At 42.8% G+C, this 15,319-nt stretch overlaps 1 protein-coding gene across 3 annotated transcripts in view; it reads right to left on the bottom strand.

Annotated features, from left to right (window-relative positions):
- Positions 1-11,782: 11,782 nt before the first annotated feature.
- The window catches only part of sema4ab (sema domain, immunoglobulin domain (Ig), transmembrane domain (TM) and short cytoplasmic domain, (semaphorin) 4Ab), an 86,547-nt gene continuing 83,010 nt past the window's right edge, over positions 11,783-15,319 (bottom strand). For all 3 annotated transcript variants that reach the window (XM_015339085.2, XM_015339084.2, XM_015339086.2), the window contains exon 15: positions 11,783-15,280. In XM_015339085.2, coding sequence (XP_015194571.2) covers positions 14,511-15,280 — 770 coding nt within the window. In that variant the 3' untranslated portion in view covers positions 11,783-14,510. The remainder of the gene's footprint in view (positions 15,281-15,319) is intronic.

Here is a 15,319-nt window from a genome sequence, read left to right as displayed (position 1 = left end):
ACGGTGCAGGGGCCGACCAGATGCGGCAAGGGCGCCCGTCTGAGCCCCCGTTGCGTTACAATAGGGATGTAGTGGTACCATCATTAGCATTGGAACAATTAATAGGTTTATTCCATGCTGAAAACAGAAGAGAGCAAACACAACGTTTCAGCTGTGAGAAAGGGCAGACAGCAAAGATTCAATAGCACAGATGAACAAAAGCTTGGAGAGGGGAGGAGGCAGGAGGGGCAGAGACGCAGAGAGGCCTTTGAAGTACAAAGTGCAGAAGGGTGAAGAAAGGTGTGAAGTCAAAATCCGCATGAGAATAGAGAAGATTCTCTGGTCTCTGGTCTTGTTGATTCTCCCTGCATCCCTACTGTAAACATTAGGACAATAAACCAGAGTGTGGGTCTAAATTCACCTTCTCCAGCATGTTTTCCCTCACTTGCACTAAGTAACAACATTCAGCAATAGGGAACACAGTGGATAAAATGTATTATTTTGTGTAGTTGAATGTAAGGGTAGATGTAAGAAAACTTATCAGGATCTTTTCAGAAACTATTTCTGGAAGTTCTTCAGAACTGTACGTTGTAGTTGTGCTCCAATAAAAATAGCCAAAACTGGTGGTGTTTTGGATATGGAACAAGTGGTTCATCTCAGTCAATAGCAAGTTGAGAATCGCAGTTGAGGTTCTAATATCTTCATCTTCTGATGCAGTTGTGTACCACATTTTGTAGTGAATGGATCATACCAATATATGATCATTTCTGAATGTAAGTAGGGCTGACTGTACTCTTCAGACATATAAAACTGTCCTAGTGACTCAACATTTTTGCAAATTTTAAGTGACTGTATCAATGTGGTGCATTACAAAAAAACTTCACTAGGGAAAAAAATAGGAACAACACCTTTAAATACCAGTTTTAGATCGGTACAATCAGTTCTGTGTGTAATCTGTGTTTTAGTGTTGTGTGACTGAAGTCGCTAGGGAAAAAGAGCTTGCTTGTGTGTGGGTGTGGCAGTGGAGGTGTTTGAAATGCAGCCAGAATGGAGTCCAGGGCACTCGCCAGTGTTCGGACAGCTGATGGTTGGAATTGCCTGAGACGCAGTGTAGTGCAGAGCCAAGTGCTGCACATGTATGAATGCTGAACTAGGGAAGAGCAACAGGAGAGAAGAACTCTGATAAAAAGGGCTCTCAGACTCCAGGAAGACTCCTCTCCTGTCTGATCACATCCAAGAATGAGTGAAGTAATGTGAAAAAACTGTGAGAAATGTCAGTATAATGACTAGTGCTTAGTCGGAAACAGAAGAGTTAACTGTATTCTCCTATTTCTGATGAAAAAAGAGTGGGAAGGATAGATAAGTTGTGACTCTGATGGTGGACCCTGAAGACCAGAGAGCAGGAAGTAGTGCAGCTGTGTGTAACAAGAATGGAAGGGGTAGAAGTTTGAATTTTGGTTATTATCAGGCAATCAGTGATGTCTGGCTTGTCAACACTGCAGGGACAGAGAAGGATTTTGACATGGGTGAGTAAACTCCAGAATGCCAACCGTTGTGTTAGAAAGATATGTTGAAAAAAGAAAGTGTGAGTCAAGGATTATGTAGAGCTGGGCCCATAAAAAGCTCACATAGTGGGGTGGGCTCTGTCTGTTACAATGCCTTCATTAAAGAACCCATCTTAGATCTTGCATGATACTGTATATACTGCAGAGGTGGCAGAAGGAATTATGGTTAGGTGAAATGAACATTGAAAATTGTGGTCTAAATGCAAATCATCATATATGGTGCAAATCTTCTAACATTTGCCTGACAATTGGGACGGAGCACATCACCCAGTCAGCTGCTAATTGTCAGGAAAATGTTAGAGGAAAACCTCTTTAAGTGACCCAAGAATTTAAAAAGTGTGTTAAAAATTCATGTTGTTTCTCATATGTATTTGTCATATTGATCTTTTTTATTTTTCTGTTTGCTTTCTGCTTTGAATATGTGGGGTAGGTTATATTAGGCAGATATGATTGCATGTATCAGTAGCAGTTGTAGAGAAAAGTGGTTCAGGGACGCCAAATATGTAATCATAGTGGCTCTCTGAAGGCACCAGTTCTGTAGGGTTTGGGCATTTACTGAGACAATTATTAATTGTAGCAGTAAATCACAAAGTTGATTCTTTTGGTGGCTTTAGAATCCAACCATGCGATATAACTCAAACAACGCACACACACAGGTACTAATACACGAGGATACATTTATTAATACATAGAATATGCATATAAACCTAACAGATCTTATCGAGAGGGTTATCAGAATACAAAAGGTATATTCGGTCAGTTACAAAGAGTTACACATCAAGAGGACATACGTTCAGTATATCATTCATTAAGACCGTTTCGTAAAGTGAACTTGGTTACAACTTCTACATTAGATACTCAAAACAAGTACATAACTCTTAGGAATTAAATTGATATCAACTGGTTTGGATAACAATTGAATTCTCGAGCTGTAATGCATTGAAGTTGAATACTCATCCAATTTTTGGGGATTCAGATCTCCTGCGGGCACAAAGAAACAGTTGCAGGCTGTTGCTGTCCAATCCGCGCTCTCTGGCTCGGTGCCAGGCTGTGCTGTGCGGCTTGCGACGGTGCGCTGCTGATGCTCACTGTTGGCTTTAACTAGCAAAGTTTGTGCACAGGAGAAAAGATGACTGTGGGTCCCAGCAAGTCAGGAAGAGGACCGGTTCGTTCCTGATGAAGAGCTAGTTCTGAATAGTAATTCAGCTGTCCACAGTTCCGACCTGTTCACGAGGCCTGCTGCTGGTTACTCTCTGGCAACCTCCACTCTAGACTCTTAGAACAAAGGAAAGTTCTGGCACTCGGACACACTGGCCATTCCGTGGTTGTCTGGGCTGAGTCTCAGGATGGTCAGGAGGCGCGCTGCGAGAATGTCCTGCCCTTGGGAGCCTTCTGCTCCTGGGCCGTCCTGCCCTGGAATTCTCACAGAATCTTGTTGAATCTGAATCTGAATCTGAATCTGAAAACTCCAGGCTCTCTGTGTTGCCTGTTTTTACCTGGAGGAACTTCAGCTCATTGATTGGCTGAAAGTTCCATGGGCATCAGAGTCCCACGTGGGTTACTCGGCCCTACCAGTCCCTGATTGGTTGATCAAGGTGAGATATGAGTCACTTAGTCCTGACACTTAGTAATGCAGTCCAGATGTCCAACTCGCACTCCCTAGACAGATAGGCGCCAATGGATAACCATTGATCATGATAGCCAGGCTTAGCTAAGTGCATCCCCCTTTGGGAGCTGTCCTTATCAAAAGAAAACATCTTGCATGAATGGTTTCTCTGTGGCTGCACCACAGAGATGAACAGAGAAATGGGGCCTCATTTGGGAAGCTCAGAAACACTTAATTCTGCATTATTATTAAGCCTCACCGCTACATATCCCCCCTTTTTGAAGGCCACGAGGTCCCGAGGCATTGTTGCCTTCAAAACAAAACAGAGTTAAGTGATGTCCCTTGCCATTAGAACATTAATCTTAAATGTCTACATTACTCCTCGAGAATTCATACCGGAACCAGCATTGGATACAAACAGGATGAATAACATCTGGAGTATGTATAAACACGGTAGGAGACATTATCTCAGTCTAGGAATTACAAATGAGGAAGTTCACTGTCAATATCTGATACCTCTGTAGTAGATATTTGGGGAGAAGTCACTTCCTTTCTTTTGACATGCTACCTTTGACTCATTCATGCTACCCAGAGTACATCTTGATGTGAGAGTACATCATTCAGAGTACACTGTCAGTCATGATCCAGCTACCTGGCAGTAGTGTTACAATAACAACAGTTCCTGTTCCCAGCCCCCCGATAAACCACAACACCTGTGTTGGGTATCTGCTAGGGTGGTTTGGAGGTTTGTTCCATTAAAGCAAACTAAACCTGTACCTCTTCAGGGCATACTGTTTCTTGGATTTCTATCCAATTGAATAGTGTGGCACCTGAAGGCATCCATGACCTCAAGTTTGGTCTTATATTGTCTGGTTCCAGACCGTACAGTGTTAAGTTACCATGCTGTACTATGGCCTCCTCGGGAACTTACAGGAAAACTGTTTGATTAGGTAGCTGCATTGTGGTAGCTGTATCATGCCCGTCACAAGTCATAGTGTCAGTTAAATGTGGTGTGCTGACCAGCCATTTACTTCCCACCTGCTCTTCATGGGGTTCATTAACCTCCCTCTGCTCGTTAGTAGCTTTACACCCTTCATTGGTGAATCGTTTAGACACAGCCAATGGATAGCTTTGGTAGCCATACCCATCTCAAGATTTGGAACCAAATTCAATCTTGGATTGCCTTCTGGGTGAGCTATGAACGATGAGGTTAAAGTCACATGCTCCTCTACTGAGAAGAGTGGAATCAAGTGGGTTGGGATTTGTGCCATGGTTAGACTGGCTACAGTGGCACTAAACTCCCTTAACAGGTCTTGTGTCAACATTCTGGCCTGTTGCACACAAGCATAAACCCACTGTATAACACCGGCAATCATGTCCACTGGTTGGGGAATAAGGTTTAACCCTGTTGCATAGGAAGTTGCCTGTAGGGTTTTCCCTAGGCCTTCCAACTTTTGCTGCTGTTGATACAGTCTGTCACTACCCTCTGGCATCTCTGACACCTGCCTTCTTGGGGCAGTCAGGGTGAGAGTGCCAGTAGCACACAAACCTACCAGAAAAAGCAAACGTGCAACAGTGGCGGCAGCAATCAGTCCTCCCAAAAGTCTTTTCGGGTGGCTGATCCCAGTCATCTCCTTCTGAGTGACTGTTGCCTTTCTAAGCTGGCGCAGCATGTACATGGTGTCTTTCTCAGTATGCCCTGTGGCATCTTGGGCACCAACATCCTGGAAATCTGGGGAGATCTGACGCAGCTGATGATGCTGCTCCTCCTTTTCCAGGGCATCTGCTTTTTCGATTTGTTCATGCCTGTGCTCTAGGAACCCTGCAGGGGGCGGTGCAGCGGTGGAGCATGCCTGACCCTCGGCTGAGTGGTTATCTGGAGCACCTGAGTGATCTGGGATTGTTATCCCATTCTCACTGTTCAGGTCCACCCTGCACACCTCCTGATTGAGGAATCCCTCTATCGGCATGTTTACAATCGTTCGCTGGGCATGGGTGTAGGACACCTGCTCGCTCCCCCCTTTCCTCGCTAGGGGTTCAGGGAGCTGCCCCAGCAGTGAGATAGCTAGTTCACTGTCTTTGAACTCACTATCACTCACCAGGCCCATGTCAGTGCAGGCGGGGATTCTGACACCCCTCTTTGCGATGTCCTGCACTGGCAGGCGGGTGGCTTGACCATCCAGCTCCAGTCTGGCTGAACCACTGTTGGTCAGACTCAGACTGACAGACTGAGCTGGTGGCTGTAAGAAAACCGGCTCGGCTTTCATTCCCTGTCCCTTCTGGGGGACTGGGTGTGTTGGCAACCCTGCCGTTGAGGCAGGAACAATCAGGTCAGTCTCACTCACTACCTGGTAGTTGTGAGAAATAATGTTACCTGACTGCAGGTTCCCTGGGTCACAGCAGAGGGAATCAGCATCTGGGATCAGGTGTGTCCACAGCGCAGTAGTCTCAGCGTCCAGCTGGACCTCCTGTCTAACCTGTGAATGTTGCACCAGGGGCACCTGGCGGTGGCCCTGTGACAGCTGCTCAAGCAGATCCTCACTAATAGAGGACCTCTCAGCGCTAAGGGTGAGGGCTTCATCACCAACCTGCTCTCCTGCCATCTGGATCCCTTCCACCACTGCGGGGTGGTGTTCCTGAACCCTCTTGGGTGCCAGGGTGCACAGGGAAAGCTCCTTCTCATCGCCAGGTGGGGAGATCTGCTCCTCTTTAGGGATGTAAAAGGGGTGTGCTTTACCTGGTGGATCAGGCGGCTGCTCGGAGCACCGCTCCTGTGGCAGGGAGGCTGTTGTGACCTCAGCCGGGACACGACTTCCCTGTATATCTGGGGAACAAGGAAATATTTTTATTTCTTGTCCAGAGGGAACAGAAGGAATCTCCGCATAGGCTTCTGTGTTCGGTGGGCACTGTGTGAGCACAGTCTGCCTCTTGGCCCCCCTTTCCTTCTGTACAGAAGGCTTAGGAGCCTTGACCTGTTTCCACACCTTGCCTTTCTGGTGATCCACCAAAGGTTCCTCTCTGAGTCGCATGCCCTTTTCTTTTTCTACCCGTTTGAGCTTGCCGTGTGACATCAAACACCTTTCAACCTCAGTGTCAATCAGTGTCTCACTGGGTAAGACATCTCCCATGGCAGCCTTGAGGTAAAAGCTTCTTGCTTTTCCTCTGCGGTTTACTGCCTGCTCTTTGACTTCAGGGGTGGAGTCAGCACTCGCTTGGGAGTGGCTGACCTTATCCAGGCAGGAACTCTTCCGCTCAATCAGATAGACTGAGGGAGGGAGAGGGGGCGGGTCTCCGCCTCCTCCAGTGGAGAGTATCAGCTCATTCACGCTTCCGGCAGCCTTGGGGAGCGGTTGTCCCTGTCTTAATATAGCTTGTTCAAGCCTGGCCAGGCGGGCGGCTACTGAATCCTTTTGTTCAGCCTTATCTAGCCCTTTCCCTCCCCCGGTGTTCTCATGGCACTTAGGACGCTGGGTGCGGTCCTGTGTGAGTGCTTTGGAACGGGGCTTAGCCAGCTCAGGAGCCTGTGCTCCTTCGAGCAGGAGGGAATTAACCCTGCTGGCTCTGACGGGGAACGCAGTCGCTTTAGCAACTTTTTGCTCAGAGTGACTTTGGACATCATACTCCCAGGCTTTCTGCACGAATCTCTTGATATCAGTCATTTTCATGGTCTGTGCATCTGTATGCATTAAGATCATCTTTCTGACTGACGGGTGGAGATTCGCAATGAATAAACCCTTGAAATGTGTGTTCTCTTCGCAACCCTCATCATTTCGCCCTGCAAAATAAGTTCGTCTAAGTCTCTCGTAATATTCGCGAGGGGACTCTGCTCTCTCGTGCTTAATGTTAAGTGCGGCGACTGTCGCGGCAGTCGGGTCAATAAACGCACTGTATTCTTCGATAAGTGCTTGACATAGCTGCTCAAAGTCATTACAGACTTCTTTCATCTGCCTACCCATCCACTCATGTACAGCTCTGCTGGTAGTTTTTCTAACCAGAAACACTTTCTCCTGTTCTGTGGCGTTTGGCAGGTACTGCAGGTTATACCTGAGGTCTTGAATATAACTCTCGATATTATTCTCTGACACTGCGGGGTCAAATCTCTCTATGTCCTTCGCTAGCTCTCTCAGAGAATGGAGATTTATCCTAGCTCCTCCGCTGACGGAGATATGGAAGAGTTCGTGGTCAGACCTGTCGCTGCTAGAGAGAGTTCAGAATTCGAATTCAGACCTTTTAGCAACCATCGTTAAACTTAAAGAGTATTACTTTTAAGTACGAAATCACAGTTTTACCACAGAAAACCACAAGATCAAGTATGCAATCAACCCGGTAGATCGCAAAAGATCAGAAAACAATCAAGCACTGCTTAAAGAGCAAGGGGAACTTTTTTTCTTTCGGCTTTCATGAATGCATGAATGCATCTTGCATGAATGGTTTCTCTGTGGCTGCACCACAGAGATGAACAGAGATATGGGGCCTCATTTGGGAAGCTCAGAAACACTTAATTCTGCATTATTATTAAGCCTCACCGCTACACAGTCATGACTTAAAGCTTTAAAATGACAAAAAATTGAAAAGGGCCTGAATATTTTTGTAAAGGCACTATAACCCCAGAGGGTCCTTAAAATAGGCGGGCCCAAGAAAAAAGACACAAAATACAGACATACTTTAAGTTTCAAACAAATGCTCTTTCATTTATGATGTGGGGAAACAAAATTCAGAACAAAACCCTAGCTCCTGACTTAAAGTCCTCTGCCATTCACAGCAGGGCAACTAAACTGCTTACTGGCTTCTTAAACAACTTTCAGACTTAATTCTATCTTCAAGACCTCATAGGCTCTTCCAAAACGATCAAAATTCCCTTGTCCCTTGGTCAGTCACTTCTTTCTACATTCACTCTGGAAATGCAGAAAATCGACCAATTATGAAAGCATTGCTGCTTTTTAAACTGTCACCTAACCAACTGTCTTCCAGCAACGGGTCAGGTGATTGAGGGCAGCAGCTGTTTCCTTGCAGCTGTCTGGGGAATGTGGTCTAGACAAGGGCTTCCATCTTGTCTGAACCTACACCCATGTCAAACCCATCCTTTGACAGCCACATCTTTCCCAGTTTTCATAGAAGACAACTGAGGAGAGTGGAACAAACCTTTTTTCTTCCTGAAGTTATACACCGATTGTATCTTCAGGTCTTGTAATCCTAGCTCTCTCTCTCTTATTAGGTTCCCTGTTGTTCCCCCTTCTGGGAACTTAGGAGACTTTGGTTAAACCCCCCTTTTGGGTTTAGAAACCTCTGATCTTCAATCACATAGAAACTAATAGAAACCAGTCAGGCAGCCTCTTACTCTCTTCTTCCACATGTGCAAAATTATCCGACAACTAAGTTGCTTCCACTGTATGAAGTACTGGAAGGTTCAGCTCAGAAGTTCAGCAGCTCCTTTTTCAACTGAGTGATGCTCTCCTCTTTCCTAGGCTGTTGTCATTTCTCATGGGAGTTTGTCATTTTTCTCATTTGTCTGAAACTGTTTCTGCAGTTGCTTGACCATTTCTTTCTCCTGGACCAACTTCTGCCAGGGGACCTTTAGGTTTTCTCTGGTTTGGTTCAGATTGATTTATCAATTTATTGAGTTCACTTAGCCACCATTTCAGCTTTGGCTTCTCAACATTCTTTGCAGTGTAGACAGAACTGAACTTTTGATCCTCAGGTACTGCTGATCCCGAAGAAGGCTCCACAGCTGAAACATTGTGTTTTCTTTCTTCTCTTCTCAGCATGGAATAAACCTATTACTTAGCCTGACGCAGCTACCCACCTGAACTACTAGTACCTATCAACTGCACACACCAGACTCAAACAATGATATTGATTCCCCTAGTGGATCTTTCATTTTCGTTATTCTCACTTTCTTGGTTAAGTAATCCAGAATATTACAGGCGTTTCCTCCAACAGGTGGTGTGACAAACAGAGTAAAAAAGTTGATGGTGCCTCCCTATGTGGTGTGACATAATATGGGATATGACAGTCAAGGAGCAAGAGCTATCAAACTCTGGAATCTAACAAGTAGCAGTTGCGGGTGGTCTTATAATTAGTGATTTTGTACTTCACTGGAAGGAGAAAACAGAGAGTGAGTCTTGCTCAGGCTCTGACCTGGAGAAAGTGCAATACCAAAGCTTGGCCGTAGAGTGATTAAGGTGCTGGCATGTGTGGTTTGCATCTGCCTTGCAGGCGGAAGCACAGCAGACAGATTTTATCTGTCTCTGTGAGTGGGCATGGCAAAAGAGCAGGTTATGTGCAGCAAGAGAGCCAGCTATGTGGAACCACAACAACCTATTAATATCAGAAGGCTGGTGGCTGTAGTTTCTGTGAAAAAGGATTTAGAGTGACAATTCCAGAAGGAATTGGAAGAGAAGTAAATATTTGTGTTACCCTGGAAGGTGGCTATTTAACAAGACCATTTCCAGAGGGGATTGGAGATTTAGAAATCCATTGGATTTAAAGAGACAGTCTGTTCTGCAGTGAGAGAGAACAGGGCTATCTGACATGTCTGCCATCTCAGTTATTGTGAGTACAATAAGTAATGTGCGAGAACCAAAGACTAAATTGTTAAGGTCAACACTGATGCTAATGTGTGTGAAAATAGAGAGGTCTAGGCATGACAGAGTTGTACCCGAAGCTGTAAAATGAGTGAGACAGCCTAGGGTGACACAACCTTGAGGCACCAGGGACTGTGATTTGTTGAGAGGCTAGAGACTCTAAGTTGTATTTTGAGAGTGAGAACCAGCCTAGTGGCATAAAGTGCAGAGCTCAGCTGTTGGAGGGAGACTTGAGGTCAGACTGGCAGAGAATAGTCATCTTGAATGAATTTCAGCAGGGAACAGGAGGCCATGGAAGAGCAAGGAGTGAGAGTAGGCTCCTAGTGAGAGAGGGAACAACCGGCTTTGTTGTGTAGTGTTGAAGAACAGGGAGGTTCCTAGAGGCAAGAGTCACTGAGGTGCAGGGGAAGCCTCCTGAAACATACAGTAGCAGCCTCGGTCATTGCCATGTTGGCCTTGAGGTAAGGAGAAGGTAAAGGAGGAGTTAGAACAAGCTGGAGTAAACAGGAATTACCAAGTTGAGGGAGATTTCATCTCTACTCCTTGAAATGGACTGTGTATGTGAACCAACCTGAGGTGTGAGGCTAGCTGAGCTCAAGTATCTGGCAAAATGCCTGGCAATGTACGACTCAGGGTGATCCTGGAGGAGGTCATAAAAAGGACAGAGATGTGGAGATATGTGATGACACCGAGGGCAATATGCCATGAGTATCGAACTATGAACATGAAAGTCCGTGAGCTGAGGGCTCAGAGATCCTTAATGAAGGAACAAGCCTGGCTGGTTTGAGTGTGAGCAAACGGCAAGCACACCTCGTGTCTTAGTTACCCCAAGGATGGGGGCGTTTGTGAGCACCACTCTCAGAGGAGAGTGCATGTATAAAAGAGAAAAACTTAGCAAACAAATTTCCCCAATGGGCTACGAGAGGCGTGTCAGTCTCTGTGGACCCACCTGGATTGTGTCCTTAAAGTGATGGCTTGCTCTGTGGCATCACAGTGGGTAAAATTAAACTTTACATACACTGCAAAAACATTTCCATGAGTACTGTTTTCAGCCATTCTATTACACGTTTCTCCCCAAAATTGAATGATTTTTGTCATGTCTGTCTCCATATCTCTTTGTAACATTTATATACAGTAGGTGAAGTTTCTTCGATATGTTTTTCTAAACCTGTGATGCATTATTCCAGTCTTCATGAACTGGAGATGGTGCTGTAGTTATCATTCACACTGAACTCTTCACCAGTAAAATTATTTAATTAGGCATTTTCCCATTAAGTGGTGGGTAAAAAAAGCTTAATTGTGGTTTCAAATATATTGACTGCAGCTTTACTACATGTTAAGTATCCTACATAGACACTTTCAAATATGTCATTGTAACAGACTAATCAAAGCTTAGTTATTATAACATGTTGTACACTGTATAATAATTATAGGGAACAGCACAGTAGTTAGCAGTTAGCACTGCTGCCTCACAGCTCCTGGATTCAACTCCAGGCCAGGTCCTCTTTCTGATTTGCACATCATCTCTGTGTCCACAGTCTAAAAGCCTGATTTTAAGGAAACCTTAGGGATATTACATTTCTCTAAACGTTTCCTGTGATTGAAAGGCACTAGTTGTATGCAATGTTAGTCTCCAGCTCACCATAACCTTTAATGAACTAAGCAGTTATTGAAAACGGTGGATAATAATAGTGTACTACATGCTGTTTTACACTGAATAGTGAGAAGAATGACCACTGAATTACCTTTTGAAAACATTTCTGCTAATAGCAGTATGTGTAACTGATTATTGATGAAAGGCTTACAAGGATAGATTTCAATCAATTACAGTTCAAATTCATAAAGTTGAAAACAGATTACATTATTTACATTTAAACTATTTTAATCACATTATATATTTTATACTGTTACCTAAGATTGAAATATTTTTCAGTTACATTTAACTTATGTACATATATTCCAGCTAACTGAAATTTGTCCCAGGATCTGCTTGTTATTTTTACCATAATGAATTTCAATGTAGGACATAATAAAGTAATTAAATGGAATAAATGTTGTTTTCTTTTAATCAGTAAAATTAATACACAAACAACCACATTTTATTCTCCTTACATTAAAAAAATACAATCTTTACATACATGTTAAGGAATGGTATGGAATCTTGTGTACGGTATGGAAGTGGCTTGTGTACCCTGGCATTCTGAATGGATGCTGTTCTATATTAAAGACATTTTGCATCATCATTGTTATTAATTCAGTGCCCTGAAATGCAAAGACATCAGCATGGAAAAAGCCAGATAAGAAGATACTTGATGAGATTCTTCTAGACATTAGAGAATTTGTCACAGATAATCAGGTGTGATCTCATTCACTATTCCAGCAACAATGCATTACTGCTACTGGAAAATATGGAATGTAGACTTATTATTACTCAGAATTATTAGAGTAAAAACTGCATTCAGACATTTTCATGCTCCCATACTTCATTTTGATGGAATTACTGAACAGATGCAATCTGTATATACAGTAGCATTAAAAAGTTAACTTTGTACAAATTAATTTTTTAAAAAGGAATGAACACTTCTTGGTTGTGACCAATCTTCCTGGAGGCTGAATAGAGGCTGTTTGGGCTCTTAAAGTATGAATAAAATGAAAACTAATTAATAGTGCCATAATTATGTATAATTAATATAGTCAATTGAACATTTCCAAGAAGAAACATTTTAAAAGGTTGCATTTTTTAACTTTAAAGTACCTACTGTATGAGTTCCATTTTACTTAAGATGGATAAAATGCAAAAACATTAACTGCCTTGCAGGAAGAGGAAATAGGTACAGTCATGACACATGGGGAGCCTGAACATTTACAAAAATAAATAAAATAATAACAAAAATAAAAGAGCTTTAAGTGACTCTTTAACTCTAACCCATAAAATCAACAGAATAAAGCAGGTGGATCCCAGAAGACCACCCAGAGCTTAGTGCAACCAATATAGGCACAAGCTACTCAGCATGGACATGTAACTGTAACCAATGTGGGTGTCCAAATATCGAGTGGAGTCATAATCCAAAAGCAAGTAGATTGATTGTTGGTGAACCAACACATTCAGAATGATCCAACATTTAAAGATTAAGAGCAAACACAATGTTGGCTAATTTTCTTGTGATTATTCACATTTTTTTGATTTTCACAATTTTGCTTGATTTACTTTAATAAAAACTCTTAAAATTATATTTAAATTATACAAATAAAAGACAATTTGTATAATAGACACAGGTTATTTTGTGAACAGTGGTTAAGAATATTATATAATTTACATTACTTGTTTTGTGTGGTTCTGTTTTTTTCGCTTAGAAGTGAATGACAAGTTCAGCGAAACTTATCCTCAATGATAGCTGTTGATACTTAGAAATCTGCATAGCTACAAAGGATATAGCTGCTGTTTCTTTTAAGACACTGGATAAACAAATCATGTTTTACAGTTCAATAATTAGGCAAATTAACATTTGAGCCAGCAACTCAGAACAGGAATAAAATTGTTCATCAGTGAACTAGTTAGGGAAAATGGTCTCTTCTATAAAAGGATTTCATGGTCCTTACTTAATTCATCCTTTGAAAACTAGTTTTCATAGTCTAATATGAGTATTTTCAGAAAAAAATGCTCTCTAATTTTCTGATTAATCAGCTCAGATTAATTTAAAAACCCTTATTTGTTTCTTAGTATTTTATATGAAAAGCAGCACTATAGATGGATGATTTTAGTGCATAGAACTGTTTTTCATGTGAATTAAATTTTTGTTTGATATTTACCAAATTTAAAAGTTAGCGAAGAAGATGTAGCCAAAGAGAAAAAACTGACATTCAATTATAAAAGGTTAGTAAAACAGTGAATGCACATATTACAGCATTTCTAAAAGATGAAAACTATCACAGTCATGTCTTTGAAGAGACCAGTTTTGCCCTATTATGGGTTTTCAAGTGTGCACAGTCCTGATGTGGAGTTTGGACTGAAGCATTCATATTTGACATTAAATGATTTACTTTTTTTTAAATATATGTTATTTTCAAAAGTTTCTCACATTGCTTAAACATCAGATTTTAGTAAAACATAATAGAGAGAAAAGAAGAAATTGCTATCAGGTGGTTAGATAACTACTACTGTGAAATTCACATATTTTTAAATACTATTTATTGCATAGAATCTAATAATTCTCATAATTTTATCTTGACTGGTGAAAATTACATTAAAATATCCAAAAACTTTCAATTTTCTCCAGAAGCCACATACATCAGAGAAATGATACAACTTTGTTTATTGAAGACAAACCTAGTCCATTTGCTAGCTTGTACTTTTTCTTATTAATTTAGGAGGGGGGCAGGGGCTGGAGGATGTGTCACAGCACAGACATTGTCCTTCAAGAAACCAATATGATGGCCCTGTGTAATTAGAGGAAATTGAAAAGTAGTCCAGTCACTTGAGTCAAGTCAACAGTCATTAAACATTGACAAATCCAGACAAAAACCTTTGATCCCAGGCATGGTTAAATCTGTCTGTTAAAATGATTAGCATTAGCTTCATTATCCTGTTATGATCTCCTTTGATGCAGAATTTCTTGGATATGTCAAGAAAAAGAAATCCCCCCTTTGTTCTTTCCCACAAACACACTGGGGATGAATGGACAGGAAATCCTTGGTGGGAAGGTGTTTTTTTTTTAGCAGTGGATATCATTAACTATTAGCTGGATGTAGCGACTGGCAGGTGCCCATTGGAGACACTCAGTGTGGGTCACTATCAGGCTGTTTGCTGTCTGTGTCTTTCCCATTGCCTAACACAATGATTGGGGGCCCCTGGTCTTGGGTCAGGAGGGCATGTTCTGTGGGGGAGTCAGTGTCAGAGCTTTTCACAGTGTTATCCTGACAGCCCTGAACCCTGGCTTTGCCACGGTTCTTCTGCCGCCAGATGTAGAGGGCTCCTACAAGCAGTGCTGTCAGTGCCAGCGCCAAGAAGATGGACACTGCTACCAGTTCTCCATAGTAGCTGCGTTCGTTGCTGATTGGCAATGGGCGCACATGGTCCCTGTCAGTATTGGCAGGTACTTCTGCCTTGTGACCGGGTACAGAGCGGGGCTTGTTGAAAGTACGAGAACTACCTTTTACATCTAATCTGGTGTTTGGCACTTCCTCCATGATTGTGGTGGGCTCTTTTTCCTGCCAGTTTCCTTCAATCTCCTTCCCCTCCCAGTCTTCCACTGAGGTTGGCCGAGGCTGTTCCTGGGTGGCATCAGATGAACCATCCTTCCTCACAACTATATAATGGACCAGCAGCTGCCGAAAGCCATTCTCCTCAGAGAAGCAGAAGTACTCCCCCATGGTTTCCTGGGAGGCCAGGAACTGCAGGATGCCATCTTGTGGCTGTAGGTAGAGATTCTCTGAGAGGGTCTTCCCGGCACCACGCTCCCAGTGCTGTATAGCCAGTTGAGAGTTTCTGGAACAATTCAGTCTCACAACTACGTTTGGAGATACACGTACGTTGATATGTCTAAGGTCTAGAAAACAGGAGAGCAAACATAGTATCTGCCTCAGTT

Source organism: Lepisosteus oculatus, chromosome 27 (assembly GCF_040954835.1).
Source record: "Lepisosteus oculatus isolate fLepOcu1 chromosome 27, fLepOcu1.hap2, whole genome shotgun sequence".
Taxonomy (NCBI): domain Eukaryota; kingdom Metazoa; phylum Chordata; class Actinopteri; order Semionotiformes; family Lepisosteidae; genus Lepisosteus; species Lepisosteus oculatus.
This window is presented reverse-complemented; position numbering and strand designations above follow the sequence as displayed.